Source organism: Notolepis coatsorum, assembly GCF_963971535.1.
Source record: "Notolepis coatsorum genome assembly, chromosome: 7".
NCBI classification, from domain to species: Eukaryota; Metazoa; Chordata; class Actinopteri; order Aulopiformes; family Paralepididae; genus Notolepis; species Notolepis coatsorum.
Genome location: NC_140171.1, coordinates 2,840,034 through 2,854,364, shown reverse-complemented (window position 1 = coordinate 2,854,364; position 14,331 = coordinate 2,840,034). Strand labels below are relative to the sequence as shown.

Genomic DNA, 14,331 nt, shown 5'->3' with positions numbered 1-14,331 from the left:
AAGATAGAAAATTAGTGTAAAGGTTATGGTTAATTTAAGTTAATAGTGTGGTTATGTTTTTGAATTTTTTATTTTATTCGATTTTATTAGGAAAAAGTATCATACAGGGCTCGAAATTTACTTTTTTACTTGGTAGCACTGGTGCTCCCAACTTCAAAAGGTTTGGAGCACCAGCTAAAATTTAGGAGCACCAGCAAAGATTTAGGACCACCCACCAAAATGTAAGGAGCACCAACAATATAAAATTATATGTAATCAGGGCCTGGAATTAACTTTTTGACTCACCGGCCAGTGGTAGATGGGGAAAATCTACCCGCCAAGTATATTTCTTACCGGCCCAAGAAAAAACACATTTTTGTGTCACATATATATCAAATGTAAAGACTAACTCAAAAGATAACACACATATACTGTACATATGACACATATAACGATATATAATAATAATAATAATAATAATAATAATAATAATAATAATAATAATAATAATAATAATAATAATAATAATAATAATAATAATAATAATAATAATAATAATAATAATAATAATAATAATAATAATAATAATAATAATAATAATAATAATAATAATGCAGGACCTCTTTAGGGGTCTTTATTCGGCATGCAACGAACTGGACATGCAATGGGAGCGGCACACACACACTGGGATACACACACACACACACACATGCATTGTCTTTTTCTCAGTCGCCGATGCGATTGAGTCTCTGCACTTGACCCATCCCGTCTATGTGTACATGTAAGTAAGTACCGATAACTTAATATAACGTTCAGAAACAGCAGCAGTCTTTCAAGTGTATTTAAAGGTATGTGCTTGTTTGTCAGGTATATGTACAGAGATCAGTACAGTACAGGTAGTGCAGGAATACTTGCATGATTGACGGCCTTTATGGTGGTTGTATTCCATTGGATGTCCTTTTCTGTACAGTTGCACATTGCTGTACTCCACCCAGTAGGTATGGGAGTTTTCCGTTATTTGTCATGTTTTCAAACTCTCTTTGGGTGTTTGCAATTCATGGGAAGTATCTAATATCTTGGTACAGTGGGCAGGTTGTTAGAAAGTGTAGCTCTGACATGGCTGTTAGCCTATAGCCACAGAGGTTCTTGAGGAGAGGCGCCGATTTAATCCGGGATACAGAGATGCAGCCAATGTGACAATGGCTCTGTTCATGGTCACGAATGGATTCCAGCTTCATTGATTTACTACCGATGACAAACGTGTTGTTTCTGTTTTTCCTTTTGACATACTTGCGGCACACAGAACAACTCATCACTACAGCCCAGCGTCATACTGTAGCCAGTCTCTTGAAACACCGCTATCTCCAAACTACCACTCCTCTCGAAACTTTCTTTTGTTAGGTGGTCTCGCTCTCGCTGCCGCGGTGGGTTTTATTTTTAGCGTCGGCTTACTCCTTCCATAGTTCCACATATTTGTAACCCATTTAACGTTATAGCAGCCAACGCTAGCTCCTTACAGTGCAAGCAGGCGCCACGGGCAGTCAGGACAGAAGAGTAGCGGATGTGACGTCGGTAAACAAGCCACAAATTAGGCCTGTCGTAAGACCAAAACACACCACAGTTTTAATTATTTTACATTACTATTTTGTTACCCGCCACATGGCGGACAGCAGTGGTGCGTTATTGAAATCAACTGGGATTGCACGCACCTAATGGCGCCACGTGCACGCGCGCTCCTGGCGCGTGCGCGCGATCCCGCGAATGCGCATTTAATGTCCCCTCGCTTGAGCACAGACTACAGACAGTGCCTAATTGCCTCTACGAATGGAATGTAACACATGTCATTCACAACAAGTTAGGTGTGAATGTATCTGAGAACGTATTTAACACACCTGACGACCGGCGCTATTGATATGCAAATAGCGAGTACTTATCTGGGCTTGCACGTAGTGCACCCCCGTCCCATGAAGAACGCATGCCTGGCGGACAGACCACGAAAGGGAGTGATTGAAGGCTAATCTTAACTAATCTAAAATCAGCATTAAAGGTAAGAACGTCAAGCTCATGTTTGATTGGTTAGAATGGTCACTGTCAACTCACAAGGCACATACTGAGTGTACAAACTAGCAAATGTACAGAGAAAGGGACGTTCGGGGAGGGGGGGAGGAGGTCGCACCAGAACAATTATTTGCACTCGCACAAATGCTCCCAATTATTATCTTAGTCTGACATAATCGTAATAGTCTTGTTGTGATTTGTTCTTTTGAACCTGATAAGGGCTCTGTCTCTACTCCTGATGGACTCCAATATCTCCTGAGTAATTTAGTTTGGCAGTGTTCTGCTTTACCCCAATGTGTTTAATTGGAGCCAGTAAATCCAGCACTGATAGAAATGTCTCTTTAAAGAGATTCCATGCCTCATCTTCGTCTTTACTGCTCAGTATGTCAATCCAATTTATCTCACTCAGTGATTCAATAAAGTGGTCTTTTGAATAGTGTTTCATTGTCCTTGTTTTTACATAATCCCTTTGAGCGTGGGGAGCTTTAGTGCGTTTGCGGGTACAATATAACCATATGCTCACTGAGGCCATAGGCTAACACTCCTGACTGGCTAATCTTCTCTGAATCAGATACCACGATCAGATCTAAAGTTGTTCTACTGCTGACACAAATACGCGTTGGTTCTTTTATCAGTTAGGATTAGGGTTAAGTTATAGTTAGTTTAAGGTAACAGTGTGGTTAAGGTAACAGTGTGGTTAGGGTTAAGGTTAGTTTAAGGTAACAGTGTGGTTAAGGTTAGTTTAAGGTAACAGTGTGGTTAGGGTTATGGTTAGTTTACAGTGACAGTGTGGTTAAGGTTAGGGTTTGGGTGAGGCTATCAGAAAAGTGTGTCTCTGTAGTCTTGAGGTAAAGGCATGCGAGTGTCCAGGGTTCATCTTAGTTTCCCGTTGTTCATCTTAGTCTGAAGCCTAGTAAGCCTGATATCTCCCTTAGTCTGAAGCCTAGTAAGCCTGATATCTCCCTTAGTCTGAAGCCTAGTAAGACTAATATCTCCCTTAGTCTGAAGCCTAGTAATCCTGATATCTCCCTTAGTCTGAAGCCTAGTAAGACTAATATCTCCCTTAGTCTGAAGCCTAGTAAGACTAATATCTCCCTTAGTCTGAAGCCTAGTAATCCTGATATCTCCCTTAGTCTGAAGCCTAGTAAGACTAATATCTCCCTTAGTCTGAAGCCTAGTAAGCCTGATATCTCCCTTAGTCTGAAGCCTAGTAATCCTGATATCTCCCTTAGTCTGAAGCCTAGTAAGACTAATATCTCCCTTAGTCTGAAGCCTAATCCTGATATCTCCCTTAGTCTGAAGCCTAGTAAGACTAATATCTCCCTTAGTCTGAAGCCTAGTAAGACTAATATCTGCTTTAGTCTGAAGCCTAGTAAGACTAATATCTCCCTTAGTCTGAAGCCTAGTAAGCCTGATATCTCCCTTAGTCTGAAGCCTAGTAATCCTGATATCTCCCTTAGTCTGAAGCCTAGTAAGCCTGATATCTCCCTTAGTCTGAAGCCTAGTAATCCTGATATCCCTTAGACTGAAGCCTAGTAAGACTAATATCTCCCTTAGTCTGAAGCCTAATCCTGATATCTCCCTTAGTCTGAAGCCTAGTAAGACTAATATATCCCTTAGTCTGAAGCCTAGTAAGCCTGATATCTCCCTTAGTCTGAAGCCTAGTAATCCTGATATCTCCCTTATGCCCGCTCTTAACTGGGAGATATTTTGCATCTTATAAGTTCCTTGCAAGCCACACTGTGCGACACAAATTGAATAATCTTGGGTACGACCATCAATCTGATGCATGTACACTGTGCGATGAGAGTCGTAGGCTACGACGCAGACTACGTAGCGTCATAATAAAGCGTAGCATCATCATAAAGCGTTATCCTGTGTGTCATCAGTGTGCGTCAACCTGACGAGTTGTAAACAAGACGGTCGTGATACGAAGAAGAAGCAGACTGTGAACATGCCAATGTCCAGGAAGCGAACACTTGCCATAGTGGCTTTTATGTGCCTAGAGAGGCCGGCTATATTTAAAAAAAAGAGAAAGAGAACAAAGTCGTGGCTAGGGAAAAGAGGCCAACTGGGAATGCCAGTCCTGCAAATGGAACTTGAGGTAAGTAACGTTATTAACGTCAGCATGCTAACGCTACATGTGTCGTAGCCTCCTAATGAATGTTGAGCTTGTTATCACTGCTAGCTTGTGTTGTTCCCAATGCACTCATTAATGTCTGCCTGTTGTACTTCTAGATACTAACGTCAGCATGCTAACGCTACATGTGTCGTACCCTCCTAATGAATGTTGAGCTTGTTATCACTGCTAGCTTGTGTTGTTCCCAATGCACTCATTAATGTCTGCCTGTTGTACTTCTAGATACTAACGTCAGCATGCTAACGCTACATGTATCGTACCCTCCTAATGAATGTTGAGCTTGTTATCACTGCTAGCTTGTGTTGTTCCCAATGCACTCATTAATGTCTGCCTGTTGTACTTCTAGATACTAACGTCAGCATGCTAACGCTACATGTGTCGTACCCTCCTAATGAATGTTGAGCTTGTTATCACTGCTAGCTTGTGTTGTTCCCAATGCACTCATTAATGTCTGCCTGTTGTACTTCTAGATACTAACGTCAGCATTCTAACGCTACATGTGTCGTACCCTCCTAATGAATGTTGAGCTTGTTTACCTCACTGCTAGCTTGTGTTGTTCTCAATGCACCCATTAAAGTCTGCCTGTTGTACTTCTAGACAGATGATCGAAGTGGATTCAGAAGTCTACTCCGCATGGATGTGGAACAGTTCGATCATCTGCTACAGCTGGTGGCTCCTTATATCTCCAAAGCAGACACCCAGATGAGGAGAGCGATCACTGCCAGAGAGAGACTGTCCATCACACTGCGATACTTAGCAACAGGTAATAATCAGGGGTTGTAGTGGAGGGTAAACCCAAGTGAACTCAGGCTACAGTGTATCCGCGGTGACCAGAATGTAACTATAGAATGTGTCAGTCTAATAGTTCTGATATGCTGCAGTTTGGCACATTTATTTGTCGACGCGCATACATAAATGATATTCTACAATCATTCTCCATGCTGACAGGAGAGTCGTTCACTTCCCTGAGCTTCCAGTACCGTATTGGACAGAGCACTGTTGGTGTGATTGTCAAGGAGACATGCAAGGTGTTGCACCAGGTCCTGAAGAAGGATCACCTGACGGTAAGATCCATTTAGAAGCAGCTAGAATGTAACATATGGGACAATCATACCTAGATCAGATAAATATTGATAGATTCATGTCACTGTTCTGATGCAGTCTGTCTGTCTGTTTGTGTAGACACCGACTACAGAGGCTGAGTGGAGAGCAGTGGCCAGTGGCTTCCAGGAGAATTGGCAATTCCCTCACTGTCTCGGAGCCATAGATGGAAAACACATCACCATCCGCCCACCAGGCAACAGTGGGAGCACCTTCAGGAACTACAAGTCTCGTTTCTCTGTGGTCCTGATGGCTGTTGTAGACGCCAATTATCGTTTCCTCTATGCGAATATTGGAACCCAGGGCAGAGTGTCTGATGGAGGTGTTTATGCCCACTGTGACCTGAAAAAGGCATTGGACAGCAACCAGTTAAATGTCCCGCCAGCCCAAAGTCTGCCAGGTACAGATGTAGTCACCCCTTTCATGTTCATTGCAGACGAGGCTTTTCCGCTCCACACACACCTGATGAAGCCATACCCCTTCAGACAGCTTGACCATGACCAGCGTGTCTACAACTACAGACTGTCAAGAGCGAGGCGTGTTGTAGAGAATGCGTTTGGCATACTTGCCAACAAATGGCGAGTCTTTCTCACCATCATTCCCCTAGAACCAGATACAGTGTCCCAGATAACCCTGGCTGCTCTCTCCCTGCACAACTACCTACGAGCCCAGGCCACAGACACCTACATCCCCCCTGCTCTGGTCGACACGGAGGATGAGGACCACCACATCATCCCTGGGAGCTGGCGCAGTGATGCCGCCCTGGCATCAGTGCCTGCTAGCAGGGATCGGAATGCCAACAGAACTGCAAAGGAGCAGCGCGACACACTGAAACAATACTTTGTCTCACCATCAGGTTCTGTGCATTGGCAGGAAGACATGTTGTAATGTCCTTTTGTACTTTTTTGGTTATAAAGATGGTGTTTGAACACTAGGCCTATACACCATAGCCTAACTGTTGGGCCTAAAATCATTATACATGTCCTAAAAGAAAATAACATATGCCTAGGCCTACTTGTAGGGCCTATCGAGTTCAAATGTAGGCCTACATGTTAAGCTACGTAAATATCCACACGTTAAATACGATAACCATATAGGTAGGCCTACAGGCTAACCTTGTTATTCTGTTTTATTTAAAGGCACATAGGGACATGCATGACATATATAGTACTGTTACATTTGTGACATATACGATATGCAAATATACACTGTTGATGATATGATATAATGTTAATAGACTAGTGTCTCATTCTCCGTTGCTACTTTACTGTTTGTTGGATACCATTCCCCCACATAGAGACGAATGTTGGTTTTTGCCTCTACACTATATATAATATAATAATTATCTCCTATCAGGTTGGTTCTGTCCACCTGTCTCTCTGTCGGCAGCTAACCTCACAAACTACAGGGCAGTTTTATGACAAGCATATAAGTTAATTAATTTCCATCATTGTCCATTGAAATGCATATTCAGTATGAAGTTACAGCTTTTGATTCAGGGCTGACCAGACGTGTGCACCAATCAAGGGGGGGGGGGGGGGGGGGGTCACCTCATCGCCCAGCCGAAGGGCATTGTCTCCGATTAGTACAACGTTGGGGAGAATTAAGAGGGGAGAATGCAAGGGAACAAACAACACACATAGAGTTAGAGTAAACAAAAACAACAGCTCACCAACAACAGGGACAGTGGTCACTAGCTTACTTGTAGATTTACTTGGATGGAAGTAAGACTGCTGGACCTTGACCCTGAAGTTCTACAAAATTGAAATATCAATCTAACACGGGTCATTGATAACCCCGATACAAGTGGTAATTAATCATTTTCTTTGTCTTTATTATAACTGCTTTATTATTCATTTCATTCTATTTCCTTGTTTGTCTGAGAAATGTAAATAAATGAAACTGGAATGGTTTATCAAAGTAATTATTTTTTTATTTGAATAGCAAGTGCTTCAAGATTAGCAAGTGCTTCAAGATATCAAAAAAATTAAGAAATTACAGTATTTCTATACAGTATATACAAATACAATATATATAATAAATATATAAATATATAAATATACGCTCTGCTCCCCCTTTTGATCACAAAAAAAGAATGTAAGAAGGTGCTTCAAGATATCAAAAAAATTTAGAAATTACAGTATATGAACTTACTGTTCACTGCTCAACAGGGGCTAGAAAACTTCAAATAAAGTGCAAAGTATAAGGAAAATAAAACTTACTATAAAAAAAAAAATATTCCTGAGGCAGGCAGCCACGAACCCCAACCACGGAGGACCCGGTGTCCGGCACCCCCGCGGGCCAAAGCATCACGCCTCTTTAATGCCTCGACCCGCAGAGACACCGAACCACGGCCCCCCCCCAGTCAGAGCCCACGGCCGCCAGACCCAGAAAATATACATCATTAAAATTACAAGAAAAAAAACAAGTGGAGGAAAATAAAACGTACTATAAAAAAAAAAAGATTCCTGAGGCAGGCAGCCACGAACCCCAACCACGGAGGACCCGGTGTCCGGCACCCCCGCGGGCCAAAGCATCACGCCTCTTTAATGCCTCGACCCGCAGAGACACCGAACCACGCCCCCCCCCCAGTCAGAGCCCACGGCCGCCAGACCCAGAAAATATACATCATTAAAATTACAAGAAAAAAAACAAGTGGACAATGGCACTCGCTCACTCTGCTCCCCCTTTTGATCACAAAAAAAGAATGTAAAATAAGGTGTTTCAGAATGTAAGAAGGTGCTTCAAGATATCAAAAAAATTTAGAAATTACAGTATATGAACTTACTGTTCACTGCTCAACAGGGGCTAGAAAACTTCAAATAAAGTGCAAAGTATAAGGAAAATAAAACTTACTATAAAAAAAAAAATATTCCTGAGGCAGGCAGCCACGAACCCCAACCACGGAGGACCCGGTGTCCGGCACCCCCGCGGGCCAAAGCATCACGCCTCTTTAATGCCTCGACCCGCAGAGACACCGAACCACGGCCCCCCCCCAGTCAGAGCCCACGGCCGCCAGACCCAGAAAATATACATCATTAAAATTACAAGAAAAAAAACAAGTGGAGGAAAATAAAACGTACTATAAAAAAAAAAAGATTCCTGAGGCAGGCAGCCACGAACCCCAACCACGGAGGACCCGGTGTCCGGCACCCCCGCGGGCCAAAGCATCACGCCTCTTTAATGCCTCGACCCGCAGAGACACCGAACCACGCCCCCCCCCCAGTCAGAGCCCACGGCCGCCAGACCCAGAAAATATACATCATTAAAATTACAAGAAAAAAAACAAGTGGACAATGGCACTCGCTCACTCTGCTCCCCCTTTTGATCACAAAAAAAGAATGTAAAATAAGGTGTTTCAGAATGTAAGAAGGTGCTTCAAGATATCAAAACAATTTAGAAATTACAGTATATGAACTTACTGTTCACTGCTCAACAGGGGCTAGAAAACTTCAAATAAAGTGCAAAGTATAAGGAAAATAAAACTTACTATAAAAAAAAAAATATTCCTGAGGCAGGCAGCCACGAACCCCAACCACGGAGGACCCGGTGTCCGGCACCCCCGCGGGCCAAAGCATCACGCCTCTTTAATGCCTCGACCCGCAGAGACACCGAACCACGGCCCCCCCCCAGTCAGAGCCCACGGCCGCCAGACCCAGAAAATATACATCATTAAAATTACAAGAAAAAAAACAAGTGGAGGAAAATAAAACGTACTATAAAAAAAAAAAGATTCCTGAGGCAGGCAGCCACGAACCCCAACCACGGAGGACCCGGTGTCCGGCACCCCCGCGGGCCAAAGCATCACGCCTCTTTAATGCCTCGACCCGCAGAGACACCGAACCACGGCCCCCCCCCAGTCAGAGCCCACGGCCGCCAGACCCAGAAAATATACATCATTAAAATTACAAGAAAAAAAACAAGTGGACAATGGCACTACCACACTACCAGTTGTACTGATTATCAGTAATCATATTCAGCCTGCGTATCTGAATTTTCACTGAGCATCCCCATGTAGCTACTAGACGGTTGAGAACTGGGAGTGGGAGGAGGCTGGTGGTAGGGTTGAAAGGTTTGCGTTTGCCGCTGGTGTGGTGTGTTGTGTGGGAAGGTGCGATACATCGGCTGATTCGGCTGTGATGCAGGACCCTGCACCTGTTGACGTATTGACATGCTTCTGTCCTGAGATTCATAAATCATCCTCATGATGGACCGCCTTGCTCGCATTTTTTCAACAGGATCCGTTACGTGACGCATCTCACTGCCCACCTGTTTACCAAAAATTACATCTTCATCATCATCATCTCTGTTGTCTGAAACTACTTGCTTGAGGAGGTCAATCTTCTCTCTCTCAAGGTTCAGCCCTCTCTCCCATGGCTTGCTCCGGACCACTTTTGCCTGACCACCCGGTGTGGGTGTGGGTGCGGGTGTGGATGTACGGGTTGGTGGGTCCTGTGCTGATGATTCTGACACCGCTGATTCCCCAAGGTCATCACTCTCTGGATCTTGTTCAGCAGTGTCAGCACAGCTGTCCGTCACTGAATCATCTAGCTGGATGAAGGACATAGGATCAGAATAATCTTTATTGACCAAGTATACACACAATGATTATGCAGGTGACACCATTTGTGAACTGTAGGACACAGTACAAGGTGATAATTAAGCAATAAACCACGAGAGGCAGTGGGTTACAGGGTATTTTACAAAGGCTACTACAGTATATAGTTTGTAGATATATGGAAAATATATAGTTTGGTATAAAATTCCAAATAGAATGGGTTACAGAGAAACGTTCATCCAGTTGATTTTAAACGTGTAATTAAAAGAGAAATTTAAGAAGTCAAGGCCACCACAGACTATAGTATTCATTATTAAGAAATAAACGGTCTGACAACTTTAGTGGTTCAATCCTGATGAATTGAAAATGGGGGACCCTGATGTAAACAAGACGAAAGTCTTTCTCTGGTCTGCATCCCCTTAACAATTGTGTGTATTGAGCTGTACTGTATTGTACCCATTCTGCAATCTGTTAATAAAGTTTTCAATCAATCAATCAAGTATGTACAGTAAGTACGTTATTATTGTCAATTTCCAAATATACACATACCTCCAGGGTGCTGTAGGACTGACGAGGCAATACATGATGCTTTAGGAAGTCCAGGTACTTCAGTATCCATGTCTGTCGCTGGGTTGGGTCTTTAGTCCCACTTCCACTGGGTTTGGGATGTAATAGCTTCCCGTATTGGGTGCGCAGGGACGCTGCATGCGTTACCACCTCTTCGGCTGTGAAGCGCAATAACAACATTACGTTAGTTAATGTACACTGAAAGTGGGCTGACAGAAACAAGACTGTACTTGCATAGTGTGTGTGTGTGTGCTAGCTAGCTAGCCAGCCGCTAGCTAGCCAGCCGCTAGCTAGCTAGCTAGCTAGCCACTAACGTTAAACTCACCCGGGAGCTGCAATTCCTCCGCCATTTCCTTCCATTCTTTGTCCTTCTGTACACGGTCATGGTAACAGCTGGAGGACACATCATACAGGCATGGCTTCTGTTGCCACAACTCGACAAGCCTCTCCTCTTTGATACGACTCCACACAATTGGCGTCCGTTTGCGGGGCGGCATTATTGGATTGTACAGTCACTGTCCCACATAAACGCACATGTGTCGCACTGATCACACGTCATCATGCGGTCGCACTGATCACACGTCATCATGCTGCATTTCTATTGGTTGGTAGCTGACGCTGGTCGTAGAATATCAAGCACTGTCAGATATGTGTCGCAGGCATCTTTGATCGCAAGACTTGCACGTCGGTCATCTTTGAACCTCTCTCACTGTGCGACGTACGACCTGCGTCTTGGAGCCACGATTTCGCCCACGACCACAGATTATGCCACGATTGGTCATCTTTCGTCTGGGACGGCCGAAAATCGCCCAGTTAAGAGCGGGCATTAGTCTGAAGCCTAGTAAGACTAATATCTCCCTTAGTCTGAAGCCTAGTAAGCCTGATATCTCCCTTAGTCTGAAGCCTAGTAATCCTGATATCTCCCTTAGTCTGAAGCCTAGTAAGACTAATATCTCCCTTAGTCTGAAGCCTAGTAAGCCTGATATATCCCTTAGTCTGAAGCCTAATCCTGATATCTCCCTTAGTCTGAAGCCTAGTAAGACTAATATCTCCCTTAGTCTGAAGCCTAGTAAGACTAATATCTCCCTTAGTCTGAAGCCTAGTAAGACTAATATCTCCCTTGGTCTGAAGCCTAATCCTGATATCTCCCTTAGTCTGAAGCCTAGTACGACTAATATCTCCCTTAGTCTGAAGCCTAGTAAGCCTGATGGCTCCCTTAGTCTGAAGCCTAGTAAGACGAATATCTCCCATTAGTCTGAAGCCTAGTAAGACTAATATTTCCCTTAGTCTGAAGCCTAATCCTGATATCTCCCTTAGTCTGAAGCCTAGTAAGCCTGATATCTCCCTTAGTCTGAAGCCTAGTAAGACTAATATCTCCCTTAGTCTGAAGCCTAGTAAGCCTAATATCTCCCTTAGTCTGAAGCCTAGTAAGACTAATATCTCCCTTAGTCTGAAGCCTAGTAAGACTAATATCTCCCTTAGTCTGAAGCCTAGTAAGACTAATATCTCCCTTAGTCTGAAGCCTAATCCTGATATCTCCCTTAGTCTGAAGCCTAGTAAGACTAATATCTCCCTTAGTCTGAAGCCTAGTAAGCCTAATATTTCCCTTAGTCTGAAGCCTAGTAAGACTAATATCTCTGGTTAATAACATCTGGTTGATGTGCGGTTTCCCATGTGGGGGACCAGGTTCAGATCCATGTTGTTACACACAGACCCACAGCATCTGTATGAAGTGTAATATTTCTATCTGATTTAACAGGATTAAAAAAGTAGAGTTTTAGTCACCAAACATGTGTGTGAGCTTGTAAACTTGTGTGGATGAAAACACACAGACTCAAACACTGGATGCTTCACACACACACACACACACACACACACACACACACACACACGCACACGCAAAGAGACTCTCACACCGGATGCTTCACACACACACGCACACACACACACACACACACACACACACACACACACACACACACACGCAAAGAGACTCTCACACCGGAAGCTACCCACATAGACACACCAGATGCTTCACACACACACACACACACACACACACACACACACACACAGACACAGACACAGACACACACAGACACACGCCACACACACACACACACTTTGTTACATGTCTGGCTGTGTGATGTCAACTTGTCAGCATGAAATAACCGCACCAGGATAGCTTAGCAAGTAGATAATCAGACGTTGTCGCTTTTGGAATTTACTCCACACCCATTTATTATTAAAAACATTGAATCAGGGCTATGAAATTACAATGCCTGGTCATACAGCATTCATTCAATGTACATAATCAACAAATAGTTTTCACAGACACAAGCCACATCGTTGAGAAGCATCCAGCTGCACAGCCGGAGAGCAAGGCTCCCAGGGCCGCGCTTTGGGGGCCGCGCTGTGAGGTCCGCGCTGTGGTTGGAGTATTGCGGCTTGGTCTCTGTGCACGAGACTGTGAGGAACGTGCGAAAACAATCGAAAGTAAGTAACGTTAGTGCATAACTAACACTTTAATAACTAAAAAGGAATATAAATATAGGAGAATTTGACAACCAAATTAACTATGATGGCGCAAGGGATTGAGATATAATAATTATTGTGTCTAATGGCACTGACTTCAACGACCGTAGCCTAAGTATTAACCTGCAAAACTAATCGTTAGTCCAACATTAGTTTAACGTTCTGTTATATTTCAATTGCCTTACTTACTTACTGCCTAAATATATGGTAACGGTATACTCTTGCTATACAGTATGTGGATATGATAAGTAAATGTATGATAAGATATGATGAAGTAAATAAGGAATGGTGAATATTACATGTATGTGTATACTGGATATTAACAGCAGTATTATAGGCATACAGCAGTATTGTACAGCAGTATTGTACAGCCAGCAATATTATACATTATTATACATGACTATTCTATGCAAGTAGGCTATGTCTAAGCTATTTTACAGTATTATACACGACCTATGTGCAATATGCATAAGACTATGAGCTATATGTGGGTATGTCCGGTTGTCTTGTGGTCAAAGTTATGTATGTGGAATCGTATAAGAATGTTCAATTTGACCAATTAGGCCCTTTCTTTTTCTAGATGCATATCACCATTAAAAATGGTGAATCTTGATGCACCACATGCTGCCAGCACTTTCATTGCCCTTTCTGCAATACATCCTTATTCAAACGAACAAGGTTGAGAGGTCCATTTTAAGCAGGCAGTTTCCTATGAAGGTAAAGTTGGCCAACATTCTCTGGGAAATGCAAATGGCTTTACAGTAGAGACCATTAGAGAAATTAATCAAAACTAACCCTTCTGTGATGTCTGTGGCAGGTAATAGGTATATGATTCAGATGTTGTAGCATATTCAATTGTCAAATGATCTCTCTCTCTCTCTCTCTCTCTCTCTCTCTCTCTCTCTCTCTCTCTCTCTCTCTCTCTCTCTCTCTCTCTCTCTCTCTCTCTCTCTCTCTCTCTCTCTCTCTCTCTCTCTCTCTCTCTCTCTCTCTCTCTCTCTCTCTCTCTCTCTCTCTCTCTCTCTCTCTCTCTCTCTCTCTCTCTCTCAGGGGAAGGAGTCCAGCTGGCACTGCATAGCTGTTCCTCCATCCATCCACCTATCTATTCTTCCCTACCTCCTTGTCAATAAAAAAAATATAAACAAATAAAGCCGTTCCGTCCTCTAAGCTTTTAAAATTGACAAACTGGTTTAGGCAACTTAGATCACAAGTCAGTTTTGGGAAAGTTATGTGAACACAGAAGAGCTTGTGATAACGGCTGCAGTGGCTACTTTTGTGTTATATTGTTAAGATATTGTGTGAGAAAATAAAAATACATTTTATGAAGTATAGTTAATATAACTATATATTAATTTGAATGTAATGTATTAATGTATACTAACTATACATAATA

At 43.0% G+C, this 14,331-nt stretch overlaps 2 protein-coding genes across 5 annotated transcripts in view; both read left to right on the top strand.

Annotated features, from left to right (window-relative positions):
* LOC311232047 (uncharacterized protein) overlaps positions 1-14,079 on the top strand; it is a 44,185-nt gene extending 30,106 nt beyond the window's left edge. For 3 of the 4 annotated variants that reach the window (XR_014619904.1, XR_014619905.1, XR_014619906.1), the window contains 3 exons: positions 12,729-12,899; positions 13,519-13,655; positions 13,989-14,079. Coding sequence is in view for 1 of the 4 variants with exons in the window: in XM_084318713.1 (XP_084174839.1) it covers positions 12,738-12,899; positions 13,519-13,535 (179 nt within the window). In the remaining 3 variants the exon portion in view is untranslated. The remainder of the gene's footprint in view (positions 1-12,728; positions 12,900-13,518; positions 13,656-13,988) is intronic. The other variant, XM_084318713.1, reaches the window with a different exon arrangement.
* On the top strand, positions 3,894-6,800 carry LOC311232688 (uncharacterized protein). Its single transcript, XM_084319558.1, has 4 exons — positions 3,894-4,141; positions 4,775-4,940; positions 5,126-5,241; positions 5,360-6,800. Exons 1-4 carry the CDS (start codon positions 3,992-3,994, stop codon positions 6,164-6,166), a joined length of 1,239 nt encoding a protein of 412 aa, XP_084175684.1. The 5' UTR covers positions 3,894-3,991; the 3' UTR covers positions 6,167-6,800.
* Positions 14,080-14,331: the final 252 nt, after the last annotated feature.